General features: G+C 38.7%; 6 protein-coding genes across 6 annotated transcripts; 3 read left to right on the top strand and 3 right to left on the bottom strand.

Moving 5' to 3' along the window:
* Positions 1 to 994: 994 nt before the first annotated feature.
* On the bottom strand, positions 995 to 2,029 carry MELLADRAFT_87881 (uncharacterized protein; the record flags this gene model as incomplete). Its single annotated transcript, XM_007411038.1, has 3 exons — positions 995 to 1,260; positions 1,337 to 1,513; positions 1,573 to 2,029. 3 exons carry the CDS (start codon positions 2,027 to 2,029, stop codon positions 995 to 997), a joined length of 900 nt encoding a protein of 299 aa, XP_007411100.1.
* A 4,076-nt stretch (positions 2,030 to 6,105) lies between these two features.
* Positions 6,106 to 7,068, bottom strand: MELLADRAFT_87880 (uncharacterized protein; the record flags this gene model as incomplete). The annotated part of the gene is made up of 4 exons (XM_007411037.1): positions 6,106 to 6,415; positions 6,485 to 6,757; positions 6,821 to 6,886; positions 6,953 to 7,068. The coding sequence occupies 4 exons, from the start codon at positions 7,066 to 7,068 to the stop codon at positions 6,106 to 6,108; spliced, it is 765 nt and encodes a 254-aa protein (XP_007411099.1).
* A 1,742-nt stretch (positions 7,069 to 8,810) lies between these two features.
* MELLADRAFT_107449 (uncharacterized protein) lies at positions 8,811 to 10,196 on the top strand (the record flags this gene model as incomplete). Its single annotated transcript, XM_007411102.1, has 4 exons — positions 8,811 to 8,961; positions 9,044 to 9,283; positions 9,354 to 9,575; positions 9,649 to 10,196. The coding sequence occupies 4 exons, from the start codon at positions 8,811 to 8,813 to the stop codon at positions 10,194 to 10,196; spliced, it is 1,161 nt and encodes a 386-aa protein (XP_007411164.1).
* A 429-nt stretch (positions 10,197 to 10,625) lies between these two features.
* Positions 10,626 to 11,799, bottom strand: MELLADRAFT_116772 (uncharacterized protein; the record flags this gene model as incomplete). Its single annotated transcript, XM_007411036.1, has 4 exons — positions 10,626 to 10,734; positions 10,822 to 11,369; positions 11,456 to 11,561; positions 11,637 to 11,799. 4 exons carry the CDS (start codon positions 11,714 to 11,716, stop codon positions 10,626 to 10,628), a joined length of 843 nt encoding a protein of 280 aa, XP_007411098.1.
* A 192-nt stretch (positions 11,800 to 11,991) lies between these two features.
* Positions 11,992 to 14,159, top strand: MELLADRAFT_116771 (uncharacterized protein; the record flags this gene model as incomplete). Its single annotated transcript, XM_007411103.1, has 5 exons — positions 11,992 to 12,495; positions 12,571 to 12,872; positions 12,954 to 13,071; positions 13,169 to 13,546; positions 13,620 to 14,159. The coding sequence occupies 5 exons, from the start codon at positions 11,992 to 11,994 to the stop codon at positions 13,992 to 13,994; spliced, it is 1,677 nt and encodes a 558-aa protein (XP_007411165.1).
* A 260-nt stretch (positions 14,160 to 14,419) lies between these two features.
* MELLADRAFT_31030 (uncharacterized protein) lies at positions 14,420 to 14,737 on the top strand (the record flags this gene model as incomplete). The annotated part of the gene is made up of 1 exon (XM_007411104.1): positions 14,420 to 14,737. A coding segment is annotated over one exon (318 nt), but the record flags the coding sequence as incomplete, so codon positions are not given.
* Positions 14,738 to 14,984: the final 247 nt, after the last annotated feature.

Here is a 14,984-nt window from a genome sequence, read left to right as displayed (position 1 = left end):
AGGGACAAGTCTAAGACACAAAATCTGGGATAACAAACCCAGACTTCTACCCCGCAGTCTTGAACATGCTCCCCACGAAGAACAATGGAATGGGTTTCTCGCGATTGGGAAGAAAATGTCCTTTTAAGTAAAAAGAATATTTTCTCATTGGGAGTAAGAAAATTGATATCTTGGGAATTGGAAATTTTTACAAGCAAAGAGATGAAATAGATTGATAAAGCTTGTTTCTTTATCGGATACAAGTGAAAATTGAAATATAATGACAAAGACAAAAAATTATCACTTCACATAGATGAACGGTACCTGCCCTGATAGTAAATAAACAACGGGGCGTGAAAATTTTCCGAACATCTTTTCGCGAACAATAACGTCCGGAAAATGTGATGTCCGGAAAATTTCACTTTCTTCTGGGCAAAGTGAAATTTTCCGAACATTCCAGTTTTTCAGACGTCCGCAAAAATATGTTACGCAAATTAATGTACGTAAAATTGGATCTTGAGGGTCAACAAACGGCAAATTCCCAGACGTCATGAAACAACACTTATAGTTCGTGAAAATTAAAGCATGCAAAAATGCATAAACAGTGCCCAAGTGATACTTTCACGAGCATTTGTTAACAAACGTTACATTCCGTGAAAAATGACCTTTGGAAAAGCGAATTTCAGGGGCTATTTTGTCGAATTTTACAGACATTATCTCACGAACAATATTTGCCAGTTTTGAGCTCTTGCTCATTGAAATGAAGATCAAGAGAAATAATTGACCATTGAAAACTTAAAAAAGGAATGTTGAGAAATGACAAGCCAAAGAAAGCGATAAGACAGATATAAAAGAATGTAGCAAACATTGTCGAGAAATGACACTGAGAACACCAAGAAATGACTAAAAATGAATGTAGCGAAAAGGGAAAAAAGGGAAACAACGGTATCTGCAAGCAAGAATAAGTGAAAGAATTAACCCAAAACAAGAAAAAACGCAAGAAGAAAGAGGTAGGCTACATCTTCTCCTTCTTACGCTTGGACTTCCGCACCTTGCCACTCGCCTTCGACTCTTGGCTGCCCTCTTTGACAGGCTCATTCAAATCTTTTGGCTGGACCTCTTTCACATCAACAAGGGTCCAACCTTTCCAACCTTTTCGTCGTTTATTGTTTCCTTCTGATGACAAACCATCAGCGTTACCAACCTTACACTTCTTCTCCTGTTCCTCGTCTACATTCTCAACCGACAAATAAATACGTTTATTCTTCTTAACCTTCTTGGCTATAGTGGAGGTGATTGATACAAAAGATATGTGAATTAATACGTCAGAAGGGAAAAAAAATGTAACAAAACGAACCTGCGTGTTCTTCATCTACGTTTCCATCTGAACAATCCTTACGTTTACTTTCTTTGGGATTTTCGTTGCCTGAGGAGCTATCCAAGCCGCGCTCTTCGGCGGTCAGATTGTCTTTAGCCTTCCGTTTGCCAATCTTGCGCGCCGGTTTCTTCCCCTTGACTTTAGCCTTGACAGCTCCTATTTCAAACAAAACAAGGATTAGTTCATGAAGACAAAAGGAAACAAAAAAAGCCTACCGCTTTGGGGTTGTTCATATTGTACCTCTACATCTGACAAAAACAAATCTTGCAATTCCACTGCCTTCATAAGTTTCTCGCTCACCACACCGACAGCGTCCTGCTCCTGCTCAGCTTCCAATCTTTCAGGAGGTCTTTGTTGAAATTGAGGTGCGGTAGACTCCAATCCTTGCTGTGAAAAAGGCAGGTCGCCTCCGTGGTTGTCCCCAAATTCTTTTTGGATCTTGACATTTGCGGTTTCTATTATCAAGGCCTCTGCAGTTGTAGGAGCTCGAGAGTACATCACCCAGTGTGTATCAGCCACTGCCCCTCCTATAGATGCCAATTCTCGACTCTCCAACGTCGCAATGCCTGCATTGATGAGGTTGTTGTGATACCATACACCTGAAAGACCACCAACTGTACGCACTACCTTGCACCAGTAGTGCCCTTTTGCATAGAATCCACGAGCCCGCATCCAGTAGGTGACACCGTGCAGTGTTAGTTCGTAAGGTAAATAGCATTCGTCATTCATTTTCTTGGCTTCTTCAGGCCGAGATCCAGTTAAGGTAAGAGAATCAATGAGCAAATATAGATGAGGGGGTGCTGGTTCGAATTGAATCCGTGTCCTTTCAAACAAGGGTGGCGCGGACTGTTGTGGTTGAGTCGAGTTGGCGTCTTTATTGTTGGGGCAGACCAAATAGTGACGAGCAGAGATGCGGCGAAGGCCCTCTTCGGATGTCAAACGTTGTAGAAGATCCGGCGTATCTGAGTATTCGAAGGACTGAGTAGAACGTGCGCCAACACCATAATGTTCAGGCATCAGTGTGATGCAATCCAATGGGATATTCTCATGCGTGATATGCGCAAAATTGTTCGAGCAGACGAGCTTGCGTTGACGTGTGATTCGAAATAGCTTCTGAGTGATTGGGGGCGCTCGAGGTTGAGTCTTGAGACCTTGAACGTCAAATAAGCCTTCAAAATATTGGGTGGCAGAAGCGTACTCGTCATATTTGAATGAACCAGGGTAAACCTTCTGAATGGCTGCGTGAATCTTGTTTTGACCCAAGGAGAGAATTTGTTGAATGCTGCCGGACTGATGTACTTCCCAGGTAGCGCGTGAAGAAAATACATTCATCAACTTGTTGAATATATGAATTGAAACACCCTTGGACCCGGTGAACCAATAAGGTGTGTATAACGCGTACAAGCACTCGGACATCGAATTCATCCAGCACCGGTTCTGCCGAGTTGGAAGCAATGAGCTTTGAAAACCTTGAAATGTCGTTACTGGGTTGCGGTCCACGTTGACAGATCCTTTAGGCCGGCCACCTTTCTTAGTCTTGCTGCCAAGAAACGCTTCGGTGGTGTCAGGTGGGCGTCCATCATTCTTGGTCTCCCGACGGTTTCGAGCTTTCTTGGCCCATCCAAGAATTTGGGCCACTTTCTCATAGTTATTAGTGGAACCATATGTAATCGAAACTCCTCGGCGGAGGTCATGGTAGTCTCTCTCAAGGCTCATGACCAAAGCATAGAGTTGGACGAGTCCCACTTGGATGGTACAATTCCCCTCACTGCGAAAGAAAGGATCAGTCAATAAAAGAACGAGTCCAAGATAGATATGGTGCAAGAGCAAGAGGTACTGACGAAATCATGTAATAAACCCTGTGCATTGATTCTTGGGCGTTAGTAGTCGCCGGCATGTCATCGTCAAGGTTGTCGTCGTCGATTTGCTTGCTTCTGGATTTGAACAGCATGGCTTGCACGTCGGCTGCCTGCCACCAATCAATCCACCGTTTGGCTTTGGGAAACTTTCGACGTAATTGATCGACCTTGATATCAAATGAATCTTCTCCAGGAGTGTTCGGGTCACAGAGACTCATGGCTAGAGTCTCGAATTCTTTCTGTTAATCATGTGAAACCAAGAAGATTAGAATACAAACGTGAAACAGTTTAAAAACAAACGTAAAAAAAACGCACCTCATATCCTCTCGTGATGATGGCATTATTTCTCTTCACACGTGTTACCTGAGCACGAAAATGTTCCTTGCACCCGGTTAACTTGGAAAGTGCGACATTCCTATCCGTCTCTTTGAAAACTTCCATGTAAGCCGCGATGAAACCGTTTTTCTGTGCCATAGAAAAGTCGACGACTTGTCAAACCAGCGTGTCACATTCGGAAGGTGAAATTTGAGCATCTTTGATTTGTTGCATAAGTGTCGTGAAATGCTCCTTGTAATGGTCATCCGTGAGTCCATTCATCCATGTAAGTTGGATTGGAATCCACCGATGGAGCACGTCACAGTACATTGACGTGGTCAGAAGATACCCGTTCGCGAAGAACTTGTACGTGACATCTGAAAGCAACCCGCCTTGGTAGACACCACCGTTCACTCGAGCTAGGAGCTTTTCAGCCATCCATTCCGTTTGAAACGTCATGTGGGTTTTTTTCGGCATAAAAGAAGTTGATATGACACGGAGACCTCGCCTGAATCACATAATAAATGACAGTCAGTACAACAGTCAATATAATTTCACAAGACGATGACGGAAGAGAATCATCCGCGTACTCCACCCATTCAATAATGTCCAACACAAAGCTGTCACCTGCACCTGGAATCTTCTTTGCAGGTATTATTCCAGCCTCGACAAGGATTACGCGCCGATAATAGCCCAATCGATGCAGATTGTTCAAAGCCGGATGAATGTCGGTTGATGTTGTGATGGCGGCCTTCCCAGCAGGAGCTCGGCCGACCTTAACCCAGACAATGTACGTTACACATTGATGTTATGATATACAGGAAATACATGAAGCTTACTTTGTGTTGTAAAGGTCCTAAATCGGGATTTTCAACAACCTTTTTCGCAAATGTCGCTAACGCTAGCTTGTCAGGCTTTGTCCGTCGTGGCCATGGATGGTTGTGGATGCCAGAATGTCGGACAATGCCCCAATCAGATGGGATGTGCTCATCCACTCGACAAATTGTTCCATTACATGGAACAAGTCGTAGATAGTCTGGGCACAGAGCCGCCGGGCATTTGTGAGGTCTGATAGCAAAGCCAAAAAAGCGAAAAACAATGTCAATTGTGTATTTGCACGTGTCACTGCAGCAGATTTGAAGGTACTTACTTTGTTTCCCACTCTGTTCTCTTGGCAGTCGAAGTGGGAGGCGTTCCGAGAAAGTCACACTCGCGGTTGTTGCACATCGTGACACCTAGGCATGTGAACCGGACAGTTCGCCAATCAGAACCTTCCTTTATACCACCGCCGGAAGTGGTACTTGAGAAACCAAAAGTACACCAGTTGGTGAATGTTTTCGTTGGCTGCTTGACAAAGACGGTGGACCCGTTTGGTAGAAGAGGATAACCTTCGGAATCGAGAGTTGTTCTGTGATCAATGTAGGTTGTGAATCCCGCGCGATCAAAGGGTAGGCCAAAAGTCTTTTTGCCTCTTTTGCCAGATTTCTTATCTTGACTACTCGGATTAGTGCTTGTCTGAGATTTCTTATGTTGACTACTCGGATTCGTGCTTGTCTGAGATTTCTTATGTTGACTGCTGGGATTCGTGCTTGTCTGAGAGGCTGCTTGTGGTTCATCTTCATGTAAATCTGATGATTGCAATTCTTTATGTATTTGAATGTCCTGTTCTCTGGCGATAGAAGACCATTCAGAGTCATAGCCGTCTTCGAAGTCGTTTTCGGAGTCATCTTCCTCAAGGTCCGTGTAGTAATCGCTTGGCCATTCGGCTTCGGACATGTCGCCGTTGTTTCAAATAGATCGTATTAGATAGAGAATTGAATTAAAAAAATGAGAATGGAGAATTTCAAGATACCAGAATGAGATATTATTGTTAGAGATTGTGAAAAGAGAGTTTGAAAATGATAATAAAATGATAATACGAAGAGAAAATGATAATAATAATCAAATGATAATAAGATCGCCGTTGAGTTGACTAGTGCTCAAGACTTCAAAAAGGTGGTTAACGCCAATACCAATGCAAATCCATGGATGAGCGTTAACCACCATCACCTCAGGACGTTCAAAACCACCTTCGGTGGCATGCAAACCGTCAGGCCACCTTTTAGTCAGGCCACCTTTAGTGGCCGACGGGTGTGATTTGAAGGCATGTGAGGTGATTCTTTGATTGGAAAATTAATCCATCTGATGAACCGTTTCGAACTTTGCAGTCGTCGGTTTGCGACCTCGTGGTTGGTCTGTGAGGTGACGGATGTAAAATTAGGGAAAAAGCTGGTTTGTGATACAATTGCGCACATTTTTTTTGGCGAACTTGGATGTTCGGATGGGTAAACATGGAAAATTAAATACTGTATGCACTTGTAATGTATTTTTCAGGACATTAATTTACGACCGTTTTTTTACAGATAATCTCAAAACGGACTTTGACTGTAAAATTTCACTTTTCTCGGGCCAAATTACATTTTTCCGAACATCAATTTTTGCGAACAAAAACGTCAGTAAAACATCGTTCGCAAAAATACACGATCCCATAAACAACTGTGAGATCAAACAATTGGATAAATAAAACCTTTCGTATCAAGCTTGAACTTCGGGTTTCTGAGCTGGAATAGGAATCTCCGAGTTTGTGTTGGGACCCATATGATCTAAACCAAACTTGACAGCCTCTGCACCTTTCCTGACATTGACTTTGGTAAAATTGACAAAGTCAATTTCTTGTAAAGCTGGAGTTAATGCTCGATTCACTTCAGATGCATTTGGTAATCGACCACCGGCAGCTCTTTGTTCACAGAACATGTGAATAGTTTCTAATAAGGCAGTTGCAATTTGTTGGGAAGATCTTGGAAAAGTTAGCTTGTTCAAGGCGGATTTAGGAGCCTTTGACGCGCTGAGTAAGATTAAAAGAATTATTAGAAAAATGATCAACGAGATTCTGGAAGACGAAATGATGACTTACCGATTCTCGCCGGTTTCACCTTCAGCAAGTTTACGATCAGCAAGAGCGTCAATAGAGTTCTTGATAGCTTGGGCCATTTTGAAAAAGTATCTGTCATCTGCAGTTTCAAGTGCTTCATCGACTGCTTTTGTCATTTCTTCTTGAGTTGGAAATTCGACTCCTGCCTCCATGTCAGCTGAAAACTTGGCAATTGAGCTGACAAGACCAGCTGAGACTCGTTGCATCATAGCAGGAGAGAGTCCTAATTGAGGAACACCCGATGGACGAGCAGGACTACAAGGGATCAATTAGTTTTTCGTCCAAGTCACGGCATGAGGAGATTTGGAGAAGGCTCACCCTGATTGACCCTGAGTAGAATCGTCATTGGCACCGCCAGCATTCAAAGATCGACGAACAAGTGTTCTATGAACGTAAAAGCACCCATTAACAAAGACCACTTTGGAGTTCAAAAAGAGGATGCAAGCTTACCTGACAAATCTGGAAGCTTCGGCGCCGGGAGATGCAGAGACAGAGTTTGTGACACTGGAATCGAGGACAAACAAAAGGGCGACAGAGGTGGCAACAAAACCGTAATTGATACGCATATTGATATGTATGAGTTTAAAGAGGTATTATTTGGCGAAGGTGACGAAGGCTCAACTAAAGATACGAGTAAATGATAATTGATTGATATAAAAACAAACTAAAAACAAAGATAATGAGATTTGTACAATTTATTTGCAGGGGTAAGAAGATTGAAGGGCGACTGATATGAACTGGTGATATGAACGGATGAGGAATCAGAGAATGGTGAAGAAAACCTTTAGTTTTATAGCCCGAGACTTCAGCCTCGACCAAAACATGACATTACTAGCTGAAAGGTTTGACCACGCCCATCGTGGTGATCATCACTTTGCCTCTCCAGTCACTCATGTATTGATTACACTATTTCTTCAATGTCTTCAATTTCGTTGTCTTTTTTCAGCCCAGGTGAGCAACCCAAAACCTTTCTGTGGACGCAACCACGGCACAAGCGCAGCTTCAGGCGAACATGACGAGCGTGTCAGATTGGCACGAGTTCATGAATTAGCTCGTTGTTTCCCTAAGTTCAACTTTTTCGAGAGCGGACGTGGCCCGGCCGCGTCGGAAGAGGCGCTTAGTTAAGCTTATTGATGCAGCCAGGCAAGAGGGACATTGTTCAACTAATACTCCATTGCCAACAACCATACGAGAACAATCTGGGTATCATCAGCTTCATCTCTGGTGATTCATATTCATTACACGCAACTTCTTCGAGGAAACCCTTTCAATTACAATTCATTGCTCAGGATCAAATCCCCATGTCTTAACCTTTCCAAAGACAGAAAGCAAGTTTATACACAAAATGTGAAAGCAGAAGCACGTTCAAACCGGGGCTCGCCGCACGAAAGGGTGTGACTTGATTATCTAGCAGGATATGAGTTGCACTACATACATGGTCAAATATGCTTGGAATGAGTATGTGACATGACTAATAAAGTCCCTCTAGGAAAATGAGTTCCTCGAGTATTGGTGACTCGTGCGCGCTTACGTCACAGGTGCCCCGAAGCAACTCTTGCTGAGGACCAAGAACAAAAGATGCATGTATGAGGAATCAACAAGGCCACAAATATCAATAATATTAAAGGCAAGTGTTTAAAAAATCTTCAGACTACTTGATTGGCTGTGCCACTCGCAATGCCAATGATACGAGGTCACGATAGCTTGATCAACGACCCTTCTTGAACAGTAAAGTGGGTCTTATCATCAGGGGAAGCTAGAAAAGCTGAAAAAGAACTCAAGGTATCAAGCGTTGAAATGTCCACGCCATAATTTGAAGAGCAGTCACCATCGCGAGTCTTTCTTCGGTGGGCGCCGACGCGGCCGCGTAGGAAGGAGGGACTTTGTAGGATACGTAAGTTGAAGGAATCAATCAGTTTTGTGAAACAGACAACAAATTGAAAGCTTTGTTGTTGTTGAACGGATTTGAAGTTACCGTTGATTTTCCAAAGTCTTCTGAAATTGCTTTTGTACTGCTTGTTCGCATACAACTTGGATCTTCAGAAAAAAGGAATGAGCAATCTGATTATGTAAACCAAAAACAAAACAACACTTGTCACCATATCTTGAACTTGTACACCATCATGCTGAGCTAAAACTTTAACTTTATTTCAAAAACAAACAAACAAACAATCGCTTTCATTCGCTTACAAGCATACAATCTTGACTTCACCATTACAACTTTTTCCATATCTTAAACATTCAAAGACTTTTGTATGATTCAACTTTAATGACGATCGATCGGAAAGAAGTGTAGATAAAAAGAATTATGACTGAATATTCGAGTTCATTAACATCGAGTGAGGAAGATAATGACTCAGAGTCAAGTTCAGAACATCCTTTGAATGAGGTTCAAGAACCTTTGAATGAAGCAGACCAAGAATGGGAAGTAGCATATATTGAAGGCACCGAAATCAAAGGTATGTAACTGTGTACTCATTCGATTTACCAGATTTCAATTCCAACTCGAAAACTAATTAACTCTTCTCGTTCCGATTTTAGATGATAGAAGACGTTATTTGATTAAATATAGAGGTTATTCACCTTCAGAATGGCAAGATGAAACTGCGGTGGAACACTCCGAATTATTAGTAGAAGCTTTTTGGAGAAGCTTAAAAAGGCCGGGAACTCAACGTAGTGATTGGATCGCCGAACAAATTAAAGCGGTAGAAGAAGCACCGGAAGAAGAAGAAGAAGAACCTGAACAACAACCTGAAGCATCCACCTCAAAAGTTCAAGAAGGTAAATCAATCAATCGCGTTATGTTAAAAGAAATCTATTTGATTAAGTTGATTTTTGTTTATTCATAAAGGGCTGATTATTAAAGAAGTACCCATCAAGAAGAAGAAAAAGAAAAAGAAGAAAAAACCAAAAGAGAATCGAGAAGAACCGATCAATTCTGATTTAGCAGATTCTTCATCATCATCTTCTGTATCATCAACTTCATCAATTTCAAGTTCAGAAGAATCAAATCAAGATTCAGAAGAAGTTGAATTCAATTCAAAGTATATTCCAAAGAATTTAGAATTTAGAAGTAAGCATTCATCTTTTTGTCCCCAAAAAATTATGAAAAACTGAAACTTTTTTTTGCCTTCTTTCTTTTTTAGAATTAATGGAAAAATATAGACAAGAAAGAAAACAAATCAAACTAGAAGAAAGGAAATCTAAATTAAATGATGAACAAATTATCCAACATATCTATTTTAAAAATGATTTTAATCATAAAGAATGTTCCAAAAGTTTATCAATTAATCAAGTTAAAGTTCAAGTAGAAAATCATCAACAAATTGAAAGTTCTAATACTGTTCAAATTAATCAAGTAGAAAATCATCAAAGGAAAGATAAAGGGAAAGGGAAAGAAAAAGAAAAAGTTAATGTTAATGGAAACGGAAATGGAAGAAAAAGAAAAAGAGATAAAGGAAAAGGAAAAGAAAATGGAACTACAAAAGGAACTGAAAAAGGAAAAGAAAGAGCAAGAGAAGATGAAGAAACTGAAGAAAATCAAACCATGAAAGAAAATCAAGTAATAGAAGAAGAACAGGAAGAAGAAGAAAGTGAAGATGCATTAGAAGTGACGAATAAAAGATTAAAAAAGATGACGATTCCAGGTAGTAATTCTTTAAAGAAATTATTAAGGATTCCATCCCGGAATTAATTTGAATCTATTTTCAAATATATGGATTGCAAAAGGTGATTTTGTTGTTACTAAGTTTTTTGTTTCAATGTGATATTCCATTTAATTTTGGTACCTCCTTTAATTTTCTCTTGGAATGGAATCACCTTAAGAATTGTGAAAAGAAACACTTTTTTTGATTGTGAAAAAGTCTGTAAAGAAGAAGTTTTTGTTGTGAGAGTATGCAAGGTTCTTGATTGCATAGATACACAGATATGATAGTGAATCAATCAAGTTTATATGTACAACAGAAAGTTTAACAAGATGATTGAAGCGGAAAGGTATTAATTCAAAAGTTGAAAATGACAAGGTTGAATGCTACAACTAAAAAAATAGTATAAAAGAAACTAAATAGGATACAACGATTCCAACTTATTCCAAAAAAGAACCATGTTTATGTATAGTTGAATCTTAACAAATCAAACATTCTTTTCCATTTGATTTGATTCGAATTGATTCAGTTTTCTGTGATGATGCTTTCAAATTTGCATAAATCAATTTCTCATCTTCAGATAATAACCTAAACCAACAAACAAACCAACAAACAATTTCAATTTTCCAATCAAGATCCTCATCTGTTGTTCATACTTAAAAAGGAAACACAAACCCTTTTTGTGCTCTCCATTCGAGTGCTTTCCTTCTAGATTCTTCTTCCGCTTTGATTCGTTTCGAAACCCGGTACCGATCAACAGTTGATAATGATGGATTAGGCTTACTAGAAGGAGTAGAAGAAGTGGTAGAAGAACTAGTCTGGTTTGGTGTCATAGGTTTCGAAGTCACTGGTTTAGGTAAAGGAGGAATCGAAGCCATGACTGATTTAAGAGCTATAAGACTAGCACGATGGTATGGTTTATGAGAAGGTTGAGGGTTTCCAGAACAAGCATGATCAGCTCCAAGTCGATGTGATGGACAATAATTTAGTTGACAATCGGTACAGAGGATTGGGACTATCATTTTAGTTTGACAACGAGATCTTGAACAAATTTTGTTTGAAGAGGATTGTGATGTTGAGGATTGGTTCTGAGATTTTAGGAGTCCTGATTGATCTATTAAACGACATGAGGTGGTGAGATGTTGATCCATTGGAATGTTGGGATCTGTTCCTGTAGGTATCGAAATAGGATCACCACAGAGTGGACAAGTTGGAACTCTAGCCTGATGTTCATAAGAAATTGATTGGAGGATTGTCAATGATTGTGAATTAAGAGGATTGGAAATCCGATGATGATGAATTGACTTACATCTATCAAAGATTCATCGTATTCTGAACATTGATGAGATGTTTCAGAAGGTCGAATAGAAGGTTTAAAATGATCTGAACAGTATAATTTTGTACAATGTTGACATCTATGATATGAAAGATGACGAAATGTTAGGATGATGTTTGAATTAGGGAGATGTTGAGTAGATATTGAACTTAACTTGAATGGTAAGAAATCGAGTGCATGACAAGTTGATAATGAACAATGCGATCCCCATTCTTCGAGTTGATTTGAGTTCATCTTGGTTATGAAGTTAAGCGGTTTTGAAGGTTTTGAAGGATGATGGATGATGGTATTCTTGATATCCAAGTTGATGGGATGGTCTTGGTAGTTGGTGATCAGTCAAATCGAATTTGTCCAGAGACGACTGACGGTGTGGATCTGAATTAAGTCACGCTTAAGCACATGAACTTAACTTAACATATGTCTTTACCACACCTGTAACACTTTTCGTATCACCACACAACTTGTTTGAAATTGAGAGCATCATCTCATTCAACTTCAACTTTTCAAAAATGACGACTAACTCCCAACTAAATTGCTCAAAATGGGAACCATTCCATCGACAAATCTTAGGAATCTCAATCATTTATTCATATCAAGAACAAGAAACAATTTATAGATCAAATCTATCAACTTTATCAGACACAACAACACCATCAAGCAAAGGATCATCACAAGATTTATTAAACTCAAGAATGTCATATTTAAATTTATGGAGAAAAACTGTTTTAGAACAAATCAGGATCGATTTAGATTCATTACCAAACCAAACCACTTCAAAAGATTTAGATGAACTTTCAAATCATTTACCTTCTAAACTTTATATTGAAATCTTACATGATTTGATTTTGATTTCTTTATCTATACCTAATCTTCAATCAAATCAAGAATCAAATCAACCTAAAGATCAGTTTAAATATACGGCTACTTCTCGTGCTTTGGTTTTTAGAGTGACTCATTCACTTAGAATTCCTTTGGATTTGGTTTATCATGCTGAAAGAATAGTAGCACAAGAAGTTAATTTTTTTACAAGCTTTTGATTTTAATATCTTGAAAAGTGAGCATGAAACTAATTTTGATTTTCTTTTTAGTTATTTTCACTTTTTAAAGAAACTCAAAAAGAATCACATGATCAAACCTTATCAGATCAATCAAAAGAAGCTTTATCAAATTCGAATTCCAAATCAAAATGGTTAAGATATATTGGAGCAGGTGCAGGTTTGATTGTAGGAGGTGTGACGATTGGTTTGACAGGTGGATTAGCTGCTCCTTTATTGGCTCCCTTACTTGTTACTCTTTCAGGTGGTGGATTAGGATTCTTAGCTACGGCTGGCGGTTCGGTTTTGATTGGTACTTTATTTGGAATCGCTGGTGGTGGATTGACGGGGTATAGGTAAGTGTCATCTTGTAAGATTTTTGGTTAGACTTTTCTTTTCTAGTTCTAGGTTTCTGATTCTTTGTGATCTTATTACAGAGCTCAACGTAGAATGAAAGGAATTGAAGAGTTTGAATTCGTTCGGATTTCTCCATCAGAATTAGAACCAAATCAAACTGATGAAACTAAAGATCTCACACATGTGCCAAGTTTACACGTAAGCTCTTTGGTTTTCTCTACAAACCTAAAGTTTTTGGATTTGTTTCTCAAAATGAAATCTGATCTGAAATTGTTAAATCGGTTTTTCTGAATAGGCTACGATCGTTTGTTCAGGTTTCTTACTAACTCCAACAGATTATAAAGATACATGGAAACCAGCTTATTCAGAAACGATTGATTCACGTGACATATTTGCCATCAAATTAGAAACCGGAGCATTATTAGAAGCAGGAAAAAGTTTAGACACTTATGTTAGAGATGTGATTGTACAACAAGGGACGAAAGAGATTTTAAAAAGGACGGTTTTAGCTTCATTTATTTCGGCAGTAGCTTTACCAGCTGTGATTTATAAGACTGCAACGGTTGCATTGGATAATGAGTTTTTAAGGGTTAGAGATAAGTGTGAGAAAGGGGCGATTTTGTTGGCTGATATGATTGAAGCTAATGCGCATGGAACTAGACCATTGACTTTGGTAAGTGTTTGTTCCCGACGTGTTGATTTTCCTTTGTGATGGGTACTTACTGACTAAATCGATCCATTTTCAGGTAGGCAGCAGTATGGGTGCGATCACTATCTTTCATGCTTTATTAGAACTTTCAAAACGGAATGTAGTAGATACGATAGATCAAGTGATCTTAATTGGAGCACCCATCTCACCTAGTCCAAAAGAATGGGCATCAGTCAAGAAAATCGTATCAAGAAGAATTGTAAATGTATATAGTCAAAATGATTGGGTTTTAGCTATCTTGGTTAGACTTCATTCATTGATTAGTGTTAGGATGAGTATTAAAGTAGCTGGATTAGGTGATTTGGGGATCGAAGGAGTTGAAGAAGTTGATGTTTCTGATCTCGTTGATGGTCATTTAGATTTAAGTAAGAATATGAAGCAGATCTTAGATAGGGTTGGAATTAATAAATGATTGGACATTCTTTTCTTTTGAAACTTTATTATCATTATTTATTGTCGTCTTTGTTTGATTATCATCTGTTTTATTTATCATTTTGCAAAACAATTGTATCCCTTGTCTTTTACTCTGCTGTATTTTTTTCTTTTTTGAGGGAATGAGAAATCTTTTGATTTTTAGAAAGACAATTTCTCCAGCTCTGTTTGAGGTATCATCAACCCATCCTAAGCGGTTTATCAAATGCAAAAGTGAAAGATATTTGGATGATCTTTTGGAAATGTGGAAATGGTGTAATACGATGGAGTGTATGCTTGTAGAAGAAGTGAATATGCTTATGTCGAGATTAGTTTTCATCAAATCACAACTTGATCAAACTGTTCCGAGTGATTGTCAAATAAGTTTTCTTCAAGACCATCGAATCCAACATGCCTCGTCATCATGCAGCACTAGTTCATAATCAATTATCTTCATTCCTCAAAACAGGTTTACTCCAATCACCACCACCTTCTTATTCTGCTTTACTCAACTATCCACCTACTCCAACTCCATTAAGACAATCAATTAAACGACATGAATTCGATTTACCAAATTCATTAAAATCAACATCAAAATCATTTAAGCACAATCATCAATTCAAAAAATTAATTAAAACTTGTAAACCATTACCTATAATTTATTTTGAACATGATTTAATTAGAAAAGCTTTTTTTAAAGATCATCCATTTGAAGCTTATAGACCTATTAATCTGATTGAAAACTCTGATGATCTTTTAGATAAAACTATTAAAGAACCTGTTAGAAGGATTAAAGAGAATGGAATGATTTCTGATTTAGAAGATGATTTGGTTGGAATTGAAAATTGGCGTGAACTTAGACAAAGAACTAGGATTCCTAAAGCAGAAGAGTGAGTTTATTAATTAATTTTCAAATCTTTTCAAGTTATTTATCATTTATTTGATTTATGACTAACATTCTTGATTGTTTTGTTTTGGATAGTTGTATTGA

The sequence above is a fragment of the Melampsora larici-populina genome (assembly GCF_000204055.1).
Source record: "Melampsora larici-populina 98AG31 unplaced genomic scaffold MELLAscaffold_23, whole genome shotgun sequence".
NCBI lineage: Eukaryota > Fungi > Basidiomycota > Pucciniomycetes > Pucciniales > Melampsoraceae > Melampsora > Melampsora laricis-populina.
The sequence above is the reverse complement of the archived record's forward strand: the minus strand, read 5'-3'. Positions and strand labels throughout refer to the sequence as shown.